Source organism: Alosa alosa, chromosome 18 (assembly GCF_017589495.1).
Source record: "Alosa alosa isolate M-15738 ecotype Scorff River chromosome 18, AALO_Geno_1.1, whole genome shotgun sequence".
Classification (NCBI taxonomy): Eukaryota; Metazoa; Chordata; class Actinopteri; order Clupeiformes; family Clupeidae; genus Alosa; species Alosa alosa.
This window is the reverse complement of record NC_063206.1, coordinates 13,724,618-13,740,893: the sequence shown is the minus strand read 5'-3', so window position 1 is coordinate 13,740,893 and position 16,276 is coordinate 13,724,618. Positions and strand designations below refer to the sequence as shown.

General features: G+C 41.1%; 1 protein-coding gene across 3 annotated transcripts in view; it reads left to right on the top strand.

Moving 5' to 3' along the window:
- Positions 1-16,276, top strand: part of grid1a (glutamate receptor, ionotropic, delta 1a) — a 257,939-nt gene that overhangs the window by 122,960 nt on the left and 118,703 nt on the right. For all 3 annotated transcript variants that reach the window (XM_048270208.1, XM_048270206.1, XM_048270209.1), the window contains exon 3: positions 14,822-15,106. In XM_048270208.1, the coding sequence (XP_048126165.1) occupies positions 14,822-15,106 (285 nt within the window). The remainder of the gene's footprint in view (positions 1-14,821; positions 15,107-16,276) is intronic.

Sequence of the window (16,276 nt, the reverse complement as noted above, 5' to 3'; positions counted from 1 at the left end):
TGGCATTGTTATTAAAGGTGTTTGATAATGATTTGACATTTAGTAGAGTATGGAGAGTGTATAAACCATATGAAGTGTAGAGAAAGAAAAACATCATAGTGCACATCCATCACCTGCCCTAGTTGGAGGTCCCCTAAGCGATGTTAGCGGTTTCTAAGCTAAAACATATTTTGTCATATACAGAAAACATCACCTCACCATCCGCTAGCTGCCTGTGTCTTGAATACACTGTAAAAAGACACAGTCTCTGTGGACATCCCAGGCAACGAAATACGGTAATAAAAACAGTCTGGTCCAGCCTGGACCATAAAAACCTAGCAAACTGTTTAAGCCAATCACTGACAAGATGCACATTTAGGAGAGTTTCAATTGCACGGGAGGGAGGGGCCTGGAGTAGTGAACTAGCTCTCTGTTTGAACATCAACAGAAGTGACTTTACCCAACATCGCTTAAAGCACCTTTAATGACATGCCTGCAAAGTTTAATAAATAATCCACTCTTACTTAATAGGTCATGTTTTGTTCTGAATATTAAGACAAAATTCTTGCATTTTATATTTGCATTTTGTCCATTAAAATGATAATGTTTGATAACCATCTCCAGATGTACCTATGCTAATCCTAGACCGAGGGAAAACAAGCAGTAAGAATCCTGTGTGGCTCCACTGGGATAAAGGTCTTTTAATGCAGTTCCCCTCCTTAGATATTAAGCTGTGGGAAAAGACCAGCTGTGTTTCTCTGATGAAGGTACATTACAGAAACAGCACATTATAAGTATTAATTATTTACATTGGCTTTAATTAAATCTCGGCCATGCAGACCTAATTAGTGGTTCAGTCATTTAGGTTAGCTGTACACACACACGCCACCCCTCCTACTCTCCCATTGGACCTGGCTTTGTTCTGTTTTAGTGCAACATATGCCTGCTGTTTAATGTCAGCTATGTAGGCAAGCCCATTAGGTTTGCAAATGGAGGGAGTTGTGTTTATGGGCGCAACTGTCGAGGAGCTTTCAACACAGCTTGTCCCCAAAGTCATTTCACATACAGTGCTGACCCTTTCAACATAACTAATCATCTGCATGATGATGAAGATTATACAGCAAATCTCGAATTGAATTTGTGTGAATTTGAAAGTGTAGAGTGTAGACCAGCGTTGGTCACCGGCCAATGTATCTGTATGGCTTTGGAAATACTGTAGACACCAGTGATTTATTCTGGCTTGGCACAACAGTAGTACAGCTCATGAGACACCTTTTGTGTGTGTGGGAAGTGCTAATGCAGTGTGCACACCGTGCAATGTGTGTGATCTCTGTGGGAATCACTAATAAGGCATGCAGTGGTAGCCCTATATCTTCGTTTTGCTCTCACTAAGATAATTATTGCTGAGTCACGGGCCTAGCAACACTTCCTGTAAGAGAGCCGCCTGCAGAGTACAGAGATTTGTCTGTACCAGCTGGCTTAATGGAAGTATAATGCTGCAAAGTATAGCTAAAAATAGGCCCTCATTTTATAATATCAGGTTCTCTCTAATAAATTACCAGGATAGCATATGCAAATTGAGAACTTCTTGTTTAAAACTTGTGCCACACCATTTATCAAGAAAATTAAACTTTCAAGAACTTTCACACCATTACAACTGTTGTGTAGTATCTTTTTAAAGTATTTTTCTACAAGTACTCTTCAATACCCATGTAGCAGCTATGATTATGCCAAGATATTGTTTTTATACAAGACAGCTGATAAATATTATGACTTTTGAGGGAAATTGAGTCGTTTCCACATTGACAAATCCATGATGATCTTATTCTACTGTACTTTTATTGAATCAGTTTTGTCATTTTCTCTGGAGTCATTATACTGTTTCAAACAACTAGCTCAATTGTAAGTGACAACTCTCACCCTTTGCACACTGAGTTTCAGTGTTTTTCCTCTGGACGCAAGTTTACAGTCCCAAGGCATGGAACAAATTGATGAAAAGTTTGTTGCAAATTGCGTGTAATGTATCAGAGCATTAACAAATGCGGGCAACTGGTGAAGTGCTGTTGAGAGACAAAAAGAGTACAGACCACACATAGACTTAACCAGGTGAGGGAAAGGGAGAACTTGTCAGCAATGAAAAAGCATCTATGCTTTCCAGTGTTTGGCTTCTATTGAACAGGAGGAAATCACAATGAATTATTTCAGGGGAAAGGGACTGTTCTTTCCAGAGGCGTTAGTGTCAGATAGCGTGGCCGTGCCATACAAAGCGCATCGCCAGAAGAGCAGAGCGGAGAAGACAGACTATTCTGTCAGCTAGCATTAGCAAGTAAACAAGCCAGCCATACCTTGGGTGTCACTAAAGATATGCCACCCATCGGTGGTGGAGGAGAGAATGTTCCCTCTCGTCTTGTCCTCGCCAGATTGTACACACTGCACTTCTGTCGGCTGTGTTTTTCTTCAGACATCCTCGACAGCTTCTACCTCTTTCTGTCAGCCTTGGTGGAAGATGTTGTGAGAGGGACTGCCCTCTATCGTTTTGTCAGTCTACTAAACAGTCTGTTGTTCTTTTTTTTTTTTTGAGTCGCCTCAATTGGTATGGGCTTATATTTTTTCCTCCATATTGGTTTAAGCACACACTGTTTCACCCTGTCAGCCAGGAGCACAAAGCGATGAGTGAGTTTTGCCAGACTGCTGGTGGAGGCACTCGTGTGTCTCTCGTGATATTTGACACAAAGCCTTTTTGCAGCTTTGTCTCAGCACCGTGGCATCAAGGCCTGACTGCCTCATGACTCGTCCCATTCATGCTCATGATGCAACAGGCCCCCTGTCCACCATACTAAAGCTTGAGCTTTCTCTTGCACTTCCAGACTATTGTGCCAGACACGCCTGAGGGCCAGGCTCCTTTGTAAAGAGGTATTAAAGCATTATCTAAATTGAATCTGAGTGGTGGCAATGAAGTAGCGGAGCTTTGAAGCAATTTGATGCTTCGCAGATCCCCAGTTCAAACTAGACTGTTTTTCAGTCATTTGGTCAATCAATTGTTTTTGGTGCCCAAGCAGTAAATTGTGTGATTACTTGCTTTTCTTTCTATATATGTTTTGTGAGATTTGATTGTTTAGCATGCATCAGGTGCGTAGGGTGTGTCTCGTGGTAAACATTGGGTGGTCCCAACAGGACAAAGAATTCAACAGGACAAGAGATTAAGATGGTTGAGACAAAACCCAACATCTGTTCTGCTGATGAGATCTAAATTCAAGCAGGCAGATCATAGAGTGGCAATATGATGCCATTTATTTATCCTAGGAGTAAACTGTCATTTCTCATGATTTATGATGGAACGGTGGCTTTAAGCCAGGCAAATGTGTTTCATTATGCCTGTGATCACATCAGCTCTCATTCCTGTCCCCAGGCCTAGGTAATGATCACCAGTGGAGATCAGCTAGATGTGTTGCCATCTGATGTCTTTCTCCTACCCTGATTGAAATTGCTGTCACTTTGTGATGAACTTTTTAAGGGGAAAGCTTAAAACCTCTTGATGTGTAGCCTCCTTTGGAATGAAAAACATTGCTGAGAACATTGCTGGGCTTCCAAGTCTGTAAAGGCAAGGTTTTGGGCTTTAATGCAAGAAATAAAAAGTGTTTTGTTTAGATATGTTGCCTCCTAAGACGAATTTACTTATTTAGAGTTTATGCTTGGTTTTTCGCTTCAACTTTAATTCCAAAAGTTAAAATTGCATAATGTTTTTTTCCCCATCATTTTGGTGTCTGAATGATCATCAATCAAAAATAATTATCTTTTCACGCATAATAGTCACGCATAAATAATTTAAACGTTGAAAAGATGAAGAGAACCTATCAACAAAGTGTCAATAAAAACAGTGTTCGCTGTCCCTCTCTAAAGGGCACTAGTGACAGATTGCACTGTGCATTTTGAAGAAACAAGCACAATTCATTTTTAGTGCTGTTATTTTGGAGTGTGATTGTATAACAAGAACTGTATGAAGCTATGTTTATGAATGCCAAGGGCTTGTGCAGAATATAACATTATCTGCAATTCCTTTTTACTAGCTTGATCTGAAGTCATGTCCTTTGCTTTAAACCAAAAGCCCTTTTGAAACTAGATGCTTGAAATGGCAGAGCCCAGTAGCAATTAACCATTCGATTGCATGATTGAATTCTCCCATTATGTGACAAGAAAGCACTGCAGCATGGAAGCATAACGTAAAGACCAGAAAATAGGCAGTCCTCAAGGGAGAAGAGGAGCTCACGCTCAAGATAAGATGGAGAAAGAGAGAGAGAGAGATGTTGTTAAGGGGTAGAGATTCAAATGGAGGCAAGGCAAGGGGAAGATGGAGTTGTGACTGCTGTTGATGTGCAGGGTGTCGGTCTGCTGTCAGTAATGACTATACTGTGGAACTAAGTTATTGCATAGCGCAGTATTAATTATATGTTCACCTTGCATCTAGCATCTTTTGTTGACTCTGAGATGATGGGGCCAGCTCAGAATACTGTTAAAAATAAACTAGAACATTAGCTTGGCAAACAGTCTTATCCTGAGCATCTGGTATGGATGACATTGTCCTCTTAATCCTCCCCGGATATTTGCTGAATGATTTAAGTTGAAGATGTCATTTGCACAAGGACATAAACACATGCTGGCTTACCGTCTATTCTCCTTTTGTCACACAGAATATGTATACTGTTCCTTTTATGAGTAAATTATAGACTTATAATGTACTATGACTATGTAGTTGATATCCTAACAACCATTTGAAAACTGTAAAGTGTGCTTTATTGCCATATGTACTGTTTATGAGTTTGCCGAACAGTTGGACTGTTATAGATTGTTGTGACCGAGGTTATAACCCCTCTGTACATCAGGCCGCAGCTGTTAACAAGTTCCTTTCACATCATTGGACCGATGCATGAAAAGTTGATTATGTACTTTTGCAACTTTCAGCAATTGTAGAGGATTAGAATCAGAGATTTGGCACCTCGGGTAAAGACAATATCATCACAACGATGAGGATTAACTGTGTACAATGATGATCCTGAGAGGGGTTATCAGTGCAGTCATTATTCTTGATAACTTGATCACTGATGCAGCCCTTTACTTTTCTGTAATTGCTCAGAATAAGTAGAGCCATTTTTAAACATAAATGCATTTCTTTCAGTAAAAGATGATGGCTTTGGAAAAATATGGACATTCATTTTCAACCATTTGAAGTGACTCCTATATGCTGCATTGCTTTTCCTGTTTGTTATTCCTGCTCAAACAAAGATGATTCACTTTCACTTTAAGGCCTCCTCTGGGGGTTGACTGCATTCATTGTTTTTGGTCATCAATGTTATTCTATTCCCCAGGGAGATTTATTCAACCCTGCTGTTTGTAGTGAACCTTATTGCAGTGTCTGTTGGGATCTTCTTCCTGTGCGCTTCTGAGCTGTTACTGACACTTCTCCCATCCAAACTATATGCCAGTATATGCCAGTTGGTTATTATATGTCTAACATATATTTGGCAGTCTGTCATAACCTTAGCATGTTTTCTCTTCATTATTGTAAAAGCCAAAAACCTGATTGAAGGCTGTGACCTCCATTCAGTCCAGTGAATCTATGGTAGTGTTCAGCTTCAAGAAGTGTACATGAGAAATCTATATTTGGGTGCCTCAAGCGTTGCAAAATCTGCTTTGTGTCTGTGTTCTAAAAGTCACCTTTTTTCTGCCACGGTCAAAACTGCTGTTTATAGTAATTTGATGCATGACTATGTGCCCATCTACCCTGTCAATGTGATTCCTGTCACTGAGATAGAAATAAAATGTGTGTTTTTAGGACAGCCTTACCCACTAGGTAGAGCAAACAGCATGTCATAGGCAGAAAATCTCAGACTAGGGCATTAATGGTCCACATTTAAGCAAGACTGTCAGTCATTTTGAGATGAGGAGAAAACATATGGCTTATACAAGATGTAACCATAGTGGTTAAAGTGTATGTATGTATGCATAGAACTCTGCATGCCTTTTATGTATGTCTCTGTAAATTCCGAGGCATATTTATACCTCCCACCAAGTATTATGGACCATGTCCATGAGGAAGAACTGATTGCCAACCACCCAAATAGCAGCCACACAAAATATTTAGGATTTTGCTGTTCCATATGCATTTGGTTGCATATTTAAACTGATTGAGTGGTTTCATGACCTAGGGTGAGAGATATGAAGTGAGCTGGTTATGTACATTATGTTCAAATTCAAGGCTCTAACGCTTGCCTACAAAGTAGTCTCTGGTTCTGCTCCCACCTACTTGAATGCCCTCATACAGACATACACTACCTCCAGACCGTCGACGTCTAGCTCTACCACCAGTACGCTCAGGCCAATCCAAACTTTTCTCATCTGTTGTTCCTCGTTGGTGGAACACACTGTCAGTTCCTACAAGGGCAGGGACATCCCTCTCCATTTTCAAAAAACTCCCGAAGACCCAGCTCTTTAGAGAACATCTCCTCTCATAGCAACACTTACAACAAGTCTTGCTGATCCTAGCACTCACCAGCTGTCTTAAACTGACACGTAACTGTTAAAAACAGCACTCGCTGATGCACTTATTTTTACTGTACTCTAATGTTTTTTAAATTGTCCTAAAATTGTTGAGAATTGCTCTAAAACTTAAACTGTTTACCATGTTGTTAGTCGCTTTGGCTAAAAAAGCGTCAGCCAAATGTAATGTAATGTAATGTAATAATGTTCATGGTGGATGTGGTCTCAAATGGCAATGATATGCAGAATATTCTGGACCCTATGACATGGGGAAAAAATCCATGAAGCAAAATGTATCCTTTTTATATTCTCTGACCTCTAACTCATGGCCTTTGGGTTCTTTGTTTTATTATGTAATGTGGGCAGCTTCTGCTTCAGGTAACATGAGGGTGAAAAAGGCTCAGGGCTTGAATTATGTAAAGATTAGTATAAGTGGCCATGCTTTGTGAAATAATATTCCAAATGCGATCCATACGTGAACTCAAATCCCTGGAAGTATTCATCATATAGCTGGCGGGTATGTAAATCAGGCTTCTGAGAGAAATTTCATTCACTCAATGATTTGGGTCTTATTGGTTAAAAAAAACTGCAAAAGATGAAAATGTTCTAGTATGCAGCATCATTGTGTGATAGAGCCATTAACAGAGTTTGGTGGCCTCTGGGAATGTTCTCCTTTTTGAAGCAGTAAACCCCCTACAGGGAAAATGTTATGTGATAGAGACACTGAGAAGGGCCATTTTTAGTATTTTAGGCTTGACTAGAAAGGCTAATTTAATTATCTATTCAGTGTGCATCTCTGTGAGTCCTGTCTTTTTTTTGTTCAAGGATTCAGTCTGCAGTTGGTTTAAAGTAAATGTGTGATGTAGACCAACATATTGTTGACATTAGAACATAGGGCTTTATATATCAGGACACATCATTGAAGAACACACCCAGGTGGAGATGAATGCCTTACCGGCGACTAAAGTAATAGCACACCTGCATCTTACTTGTTGACTGACATTATGTGTGTGTGCACTGCGCTGGTCATTGCAGCACTTCCCTCTATGGGCCCTAATTTGAATGCCCAAGGTGTATGGGCGCATGCTCACACACAAGAGAAGGCAAACAGCAGCAGCCTAAAGGAAGGAAAGAGCGGAACTGCTATTCATAGCAGCTATGAATCTAGCAGTGTGCTAGATTAGTCTGAGGCCTATTCGTTTGATTATTCTCGTTCCATTACTATTTTGTGAGCCAGATACTATGATGGCAGATAGACTATTGGTAGGTTACAGGTGTTTCCCTACCTGTATATTGCCACTCCAATCACTGTCTACATACAGATGTGGCATTGAAAAACTTACCAAAATGTTTGCCCAGGATTTTTTTATAATTGAGTGAGTACAATACAAATTGTATGCCTCCTAGAGAGGAGCTTTACCTTTTTTATGTTTTGTTGATTAGATTTGATTAAAGAGGTTGTAGTGTCACATTGTACATTTTATTGAAAACCGTAACCATTTATTGTATACACAGTGTATGAGACATGGGGCTTAGGTGTTTCCTAACTACATCCATGTAGCTCTGCAAAACTTCAGCCACATTCAGTTGAGTTAATATTGGTTGACACTTTAATAACTAAGAGATCAGTGTTGTGCCAGATACTGTCATGATTATTAGCCTACTTTCACTTTGAGACGTGCCAGGTGCACTTTGCTTACATCAGATGGAATAAACATGTTTGGAATTGAAACTAAAACATTGATTAGTCATGGCTATCGGAGGTTCAAAGCAAAGATGTTCATTTAGTCAAAATGAGAAACTGCAAACATTTCCAAAGATTATTGGCGAGACATACAAGGGAAGTGCTGATCAACTGATGCAGGTGCCAAAGATGCTGTACATTCTGGTAAATTACCAATTATGACACAATCACCTATCACTAGGAAATAACCAACCACTGATCATGCCAAATAGCTATGCTATATTTTAGCCATCAAGAAGCTCGCCTCATCTTGAACTGAAGAACTGCATATATACACGAACCATACACACACACAAACACTCACACACACACACACACACACACACACACACACACACCACAGCGGGTGCTCTCAGCTGGATGTCTTTTTATTGTATTGTGCATCCGTCTTCACTTCCCTCCTGAGAAACTCTGGGCTTCCAGTGTTTGTGCCACTCCAGGAGCCTGTACACTGACCTTTTCCGCTGAAGGTGAGGCCTAATCCCCCATGAGTGAGCCGTTAAAGGCCCTGCAGTCCCGCACACAACCAAGGGAGACTAATTGGTTAATCATCCAGAAGTAAGCAGCCCGCAGTTTGGCATTACGGAGGGCGACAGCAACAGTTATACAAGGGGCATTAAACTGTGCGTGTCCTCACAACGGCCAGGCCGTTTGCACCCATACTCGCTCGGCTGTGAAGTGATTTTTCAGGCTCTTGAAGTGACAAAAGGACACGCTCGGGTGTAACTTTTATTTTTCATTTCACTTTAGTGTGTGACATTACATCTTATTTTTTTCCCGTGCATCTGGAAGAGAGAAAAAGAAGACGCTTAAGAGTCAGACGTGTTTCAATTACTCGCGTTTCAACAGGGAAAATGTCAGGCTGAGCTACGGGATGCCGAGACCAGAAAAGCCTGAAAAAGGGGGAAAGAAATTAAATTGCTTTACATATTGAATTTCATCTCGCTCCCAGACATCACTCCACATTATATATTGATGAAGGGCAGCAGACGCAACAGTAAATAACCTGTTCTGGAGAAGACAGGTACTGTTGAGTCGCTGTAATGGGATGTTGGCGTTTCCGCGTGAAAGCGTGTTTGCCTCCCCCTTCCACTGGGCTGACATTGTTCGTCCTGTGACACAGAAACTGATAATGAGGCTATTTTGTCAGCAATGGCTGGGCCGTGAGGAATTCAATGATGTGAGAGGGTGATGAATGATGATGGGCAGTGATTTACGGAGCCCCGTCTTTCTGACGATTACACGCACACACGCGCACACACACGTCACACACTCTCACCCACAAGTAATTCATTGTGCCACACCTCAGGTTGGTGTCAACCTTCAGCCTGGCAGTATTTGCTGAGCCAGTGCTGAGGCACCACCTATGAATCTTGGCCTATTCGACAGTCACTCAGTACTGATTGATAAATGACACTTTAGACTCAGATTTGGACATGACCCGGCCTAGACATAATAGGCGGAGATAAAAGTTATGCTTGTCAGTGGTCAGTTGTCAGCTTGTCAGTGTAGCTGGGACTTCTGTTTCAGCCAACATACCGCTGATGCTGTTGTAAGAGATGGCACAGATGCACCTTAAGATGAGAACTACGTTGGCCATCAAAGGTTTAAAGATGCATTAAACAATAGGATAGACTGGTGAGGCAGTGGTAATATTGCGAGAAACTGATTAATCTGACTCCATAAAATTAAGAACTTGACCTTGAATAATTACCAAGTAGTTTATCAACGAGTGGAGTGGAGAGGCGAGTGAGACCTATGGCTAGTGGTAGACCAGAAGAAATCAAGAGATCTCATCCCAAAGACCATCTTAATATGTCACCCCCAACTGCTTTGCAGATCATTGGTCAGTTGATGTAAATATATAGGTGTGAGATTCACATACAGACTACAGTGTAGTTTTTAGTCTTCAACTATGCACAGATACATTAGATGATAATGAAATCATGATCAGACTGCTGCCCACATTACAAGTATTAATTCAACACCAAACATGAATGTGTCATTTTCACAGCATACATTTACAGAGATTTCAGAAGTGACAATAAAACCAGTTTTTCTTTTTGGAGCATTAGACTGTATGTTAATTAGCTACCCCTGGCACCTCTGTGTGGGGAGGAATGTTCTTTGTTTGAGATGGGGGGTGGCCATTTGTCTGCTTTGGTCCAAAGATCCTGGCCTTACACTGCCAATGATACTTTAAACCAAAGCTGCTGTTTTAGAGATATTACTCTGTCACATTGCTATGTCTGTGCTCTAAGTTATGCACCAGAGCTGGTGTCAGTTTACTGTCACAAAAGCTGTCAGGGAATGTTACTTCTGACATGGCATGGTGTGTTTATCCAAAATGGATATCATTAAAGTAAATCAGATTGAAATATTTGTATATGTACTGTATATTTAAATATGAGCCCTGAATCCTACAGTATATAACAAATTCAATTAGTAATGGTTAAAACACAACGTTGTTTTCTACAGGTCGTATTTGTTTGAAAATAGATACATTTGGGAATTATTATTCCTCCATACTTGTGACTGCACAGACTGAAGATGGATGAGCGCATGTTTAACCCGATCTATTCATTTTTAAATTGCTTGGGCACACTTCTTTTCATTGTCAAGTCATCCCGTATTCAGATTGTTCTTGAGTTAATGAGTCTTTCTTAAGACGAGGCACCTCTTGTGCAGAACACACTGTTACAGGGGTAAGCTATCACACAAGCAACATTTGCATTATAAAGGAAGTATAATCACAACACTTTCATTTCCACTCGCAAACACATTGGATAATTGATAGGGCTCAAGGTACAAGGATGGTAAACAATACAGGGAGACAACAGCGCTTTTCATGCTGAAGTGAGTTTTGAAGACGCTGCACCAGTCTCTTTGGCTTGTCTGTTTGGGAAAACAGAAATGCTTTGACTCACAGGCATTATTAAACATAAATACATAATTCAAACGCTTCAGCGCAGATACAATTGCTTCCACATCTATCTCAGTCTTCTTTCAAAACTTCAAAATGTCTAGGGCAGGCCAGGAAATAGCTGATGAGCCACCATCGGGATTACGCTCGAAAATGTGGAACTTGAACTTGATTTTTTTTTTTTTTTTCGTCTTTAATCTTTTAATCTGTTTCACTGGTCATGTCACAACACACATTTTGTGTGATTCTGTCTGATGTCTGAAGCCTCAGTATGGGGGAGAGAGCAAATCAAGAAGATGTGGATATTTTTTTTTTTCTTCCATGCGAAGCGGGACATGGAACAGTGGAAAGTACTGTGACACACTGATCTGAGTGGCTCTCATTGTGGGCCTTTTTTGACAGTGGAGGAAAATAGAAAACTCCACTTAGTGCCATGAAATCAACTTGATGTAAGATGTTCCTCAACCATATGCCATATAGCATTTCTTTTCTGTGTGTGTTATTATTATCTTGACATTTCTGTCACACTGCCATGCCACTTTAGATTCACAAATGGGTGGATGTTTTTTTTTTTTCCACAAGCGCTTGGCCACTCACCAACATCTTTGATTATTCCAGTGCACCATGGAGGGGTAACAGAGATTCTGTCACCTATTTGGAAGCCTTTAATCTGCTTTGATTTCATGCCAATCTCTGTAATATAAAAATAATGAATCCGAAACCTCTGTTTGTCTAACCGACCCCCTAATCTGCATGACAGATGTGCCTTAAATGCTTTTCAATTATGAGCTTAGGAGTATAAGAGATTTAAAAGCTAGATTTGGATTAACGTTTGAACAATGTTCTTCAAAACCCAGTGACAGCACAATAATGGTGCAAGCATTTAATTAGCCGCGTGTGGTTATCCAGATACACAATTCACCCTAACATGCTCATGGAGCAGTGGAAACAAATTTGACTGCAGCGCGGGCTCTATGACGAAGCGACATAGCAGAGAGGGGATGCTGGAGCTTAGATCTGGTCTCTGGGGACCTGGAGGCTTAGAGGCTTAGAGTCTCCCTTTCATGTCCTTTTCCGGCGAAGGTGCTCTGGGGGAGATAGATGGTTTCCTTTGTGGCCATTTGCCATTCATTATTATCATAATTCATTATCATTATGGGATCATTATCGTCTCTGCTGACTGCTCCGTCCTTCTCTACCTGTACAAATGTCCATCTGATAGGTTGGGAAATGGGCAGTGGAGTGCATAGATACACCCAAAGTCATATATCTCAGCTCAGAATGGCTCCATTCTATGTGCACAGCACAGCCTGCAGTAGGCTATGTGGGAGTCAGTTCAAATGCCGATGTGAGAGGGAGCTGTGGAGCTAAAGGAGAATACCTCAAAATTCTTGGATTGCAACCTTTTTAAATGTGAATATTTTCTGCTTTACTTTCTCCTTAAACTAAATATCTTTGGCGTGTGGACCAAACAAGGCATTTGAGGAAATAATCTTTGGCTTTGCGAAACACTGATCAAATAACTAATTAGATACAGTAGATTGATAATAACAATCAAAAATAATACGGGCAGCTAAGTGTCTACGGGGATCTGGGTTTGATTCTGTAGACAGCTAAATGCCCTGGGGGACCTGGGTTTGATTCCAACTCACAGGCATTTTCTGATCCCTCCCCTCATAATGAGCATTGTCCTAATACATTAACAAATAAATAAAATAAATGTGTTGTCACTCTTCACTGTCCTATCTCAACAAAGGCAAAAAGCCCACACAAAAAGCACATGTGACATTAGGTAAGATGCCTTTTGACATTCTTAGACTGGTTTGTTTTGCATATTGATATTTCTTTATTAAATGTTTTAATTAAAATCTTGGGACCCTAGGCTCTGTAAGCAGAAGTTATTGAAGTCTCTCTCTCTCTCTCTCTTTCTCTCTCTCTCTCTTTCTCTCTCTCTCTCTCTTTCTTTCTCTCTCTCTGACTCAATCTCTCTTTTGTTCTTTTTTCTTTTCTTGCTCTCTAGTTGCTGATTTACATACTGTAGGCATGATGTAGTGCTGAGCTGTAGGTTGGGAGATAAATGTCACATTTGTCACATTAATAGTCTCCTCACTATGAAGTTCCAGAATGACTCCATTACACATGCACACACACACACACACACACACACACACCCCCCCCCCACACACACACTTCAGGATCATGCTTCCTGTTCACTCACATTGACATTGCGCACACATACACAAACCATACCCACAATCACACAGACACACACAAACACACACACACACATACTATATGTCTATCTCACTCACTCAGACATAAACACACACGTACACACACACACACACACACACACACACACACACTTACACTTACTTACTCTTCAACGTCATATTGTGTCAGACTAAAGGTTATCCATTGGGGAAATGCAATCACTAGTTGCATCTTTTATCTTGTCGTCTGTATCCACTTCCACTGTGTACAACACACCAAAGAGTACTACAGGAACCGTATTACTTAGTGGCCCTTGTGTGTCTTTGTTGTAGTGTCATATGCATGTCATCATATTATTACACATGCTCTGTCTGCATGAACCTTTCAGTTCATTAGTCATTTGCTTAGTTGATTTGTCAGTTGATCGTTATTGCCAGTGGCACAGAAAACTGTGAAAGCTTTCCAGACCACTTTGTAACTAGTAGAGCCCTGACAGAGACGTACAAGGGGAACTTCATCAAGTTTTTATAGCCACTTAAAATGGACAGCTTTTCTATCAAAAATTGCGCCATTGATGTTTTAAGAGTGCCTATAAATCTTTCAGGATGTCTTTGTTAATTTGTCATGGTAGTGGAGTGCTTTTGACCTCTATCAGCATATACTTGTGAGGATTTTTAACTCCCCTCAAAGAAAAAAAACAGAATTTATTTGATAGATACAACACACATAATGTAAATATTTCATATCCAACTGGAAGATGTTACCATTGCCGTTTGAAGACTTGTTTGTTCCATTGGTGTGTTCACTGTGTGCATGAATGAGTTTCTCGTCAACACTGGACAGAATTCCTTTTTGTGTGCATCTTACTTATCCTCTCTGCCTTCTTTTCTTCCCTTCTTTCTTCCTTCTCCTCCTTTTGTGCCTGGCTACTCTCCCCATCCTCTCCTCTCTCCTCTCCTCACTTTCCTCTGTCTCTCACCACCACCTCGTCAACATCCTGTCCTCAATTATGCTCTTTCTCCTTTGGCCTTGTTTTGAATTTCACTACATTTTGCTTCCTTCTGCAAACCATTTTTTTTCTTTCCATCTTCATATCATCCTTCTCATTAATAATCCTTTTTCTCATGCCCTCCATTTTGTTTCGCTCCTTTCATCTGTCTCCTACTCTTGTTCTTGTCACCCACCTCCATTTTGTCCTCACTAATTCTGTGCCTTTTTTCACCCGCTGATGTCACGTCTCCGAATACTTATTGTAACCACTGTCACATTCACTGTCACCAAATGCTCCACCATTGTCTTCATCATACCCATAAACATCATTGTTGCAATCTTCATCCTTGCCATCTTCATCATCATCATCATCATCATCGTCATCATCATCACTCCCCCTCTCCTTCCTCCCTCTTACCCCTGCTTTGCTACTGCAGCATGCGAGCTAATGAACCAGGGCATCCTGGCGCTGGTGTCGTCCACTGGCTGTGCGTCAGCCAATGCCCTGCAGTCTCTGACCGACGCCATGCACATCCCACACCTGTTCATCCAGCGGAACGGAGACGGCACCCCGCGCACGGCCTGCCAGCTCAACCCCAGCCCCGACGGAGAGAGGTACACGCTGGCCGCCCGGCCGCCCGTGCGGCTCAACGACGTCATGCTCGCCCTCGTCTCCGAACTCCACTGGCACAAGTTCATCGTCTTCTACGACAGTGAATATGGTAAGCAGCGGTTGCAACTACTCAAATGCCACTTCAGAATTATATTCTGAATTCTTGTGTGTGTGTGTGTGTGTGTGTGTGTGTGTGTGTGTGTGTGTGTGTGTGTCTTTGAGTGGGTGTACTCTGTATGTATACAGTGTGTGTGAATCTTCTGTACATTGGAGTGAACTCTGTAATGCATGCATGAATTTTAATGTGTTTGCTGGATTTGTGAGTGGATTTGAATGTTTATTATTGGTGAGGAGTGTTGACATGCCATTTCACATACAGTGAAAGTATCACCTACATTGCGCCACTGTTTAGCATGCGGCCTCATGCTGTTTGCTACCATCCATATTTAGTGACCCAGCTGCCTCAGGAGACAAAGTAAACAATTCTACACAGCCTGGTGTTTTCACTTCATTGCCGTTAATTGGTGTAATTTGAAATGCCTCATTTTTTTTTTACTTCTAAATTAAACATCAAACAGAGGAATTACATGGCAGTTATTCATGGACTACTCAATGAAAGAAAGTCATCATTATGAATAAATTGTGGTTTTCACTGTTGTTGTTTTTTCCCCACAAACTCTGGGAGACACGGGGAAGACTATCCCACCACATCACACTGGGGAATTTGACATTTAGTGTGTGTGATGTAATAGTGAGCAACTGAGATGAAAACATCTGGGTGTTTCATAATTCAGCGTGTTTGAAAACATTTCAGCTCCATACTAACACTTTTAGTGGGATTTAGGTCATGTTTCACCATATTAGATTCATGTAATTGAACACAAGCCAAGAGAAAAAAAACCTGGCACCAGCCTGGACATTAACTTAAAATGGAGTGTCTGAAAGTCTTCCTTGGAGTTAATGTTCACTGGATTGTTATTACATGAGGGGTTTTGAGTGAAAGGCAAAAGGCCAACTATTATTATGCGATCACAAGAATGTCAGGGCCCCCAAGAGCAGGGTGAAATATGGGGCGTTGACACACACACACACGCTCGCACGCACGCATGCACACACACACACACACACACACACACACAAACAGTTGCAATTTGAATAACCACACCTACTGTAATTAGACCTTTCACCAGCATCGCAGTGAGAAAGGCAGCTCCCTCCCCTTTGGTGTCAGTGTCGGTAATCCCCAAATGGTCCCTCCAGCGCTGACCTTCGCCAGCCT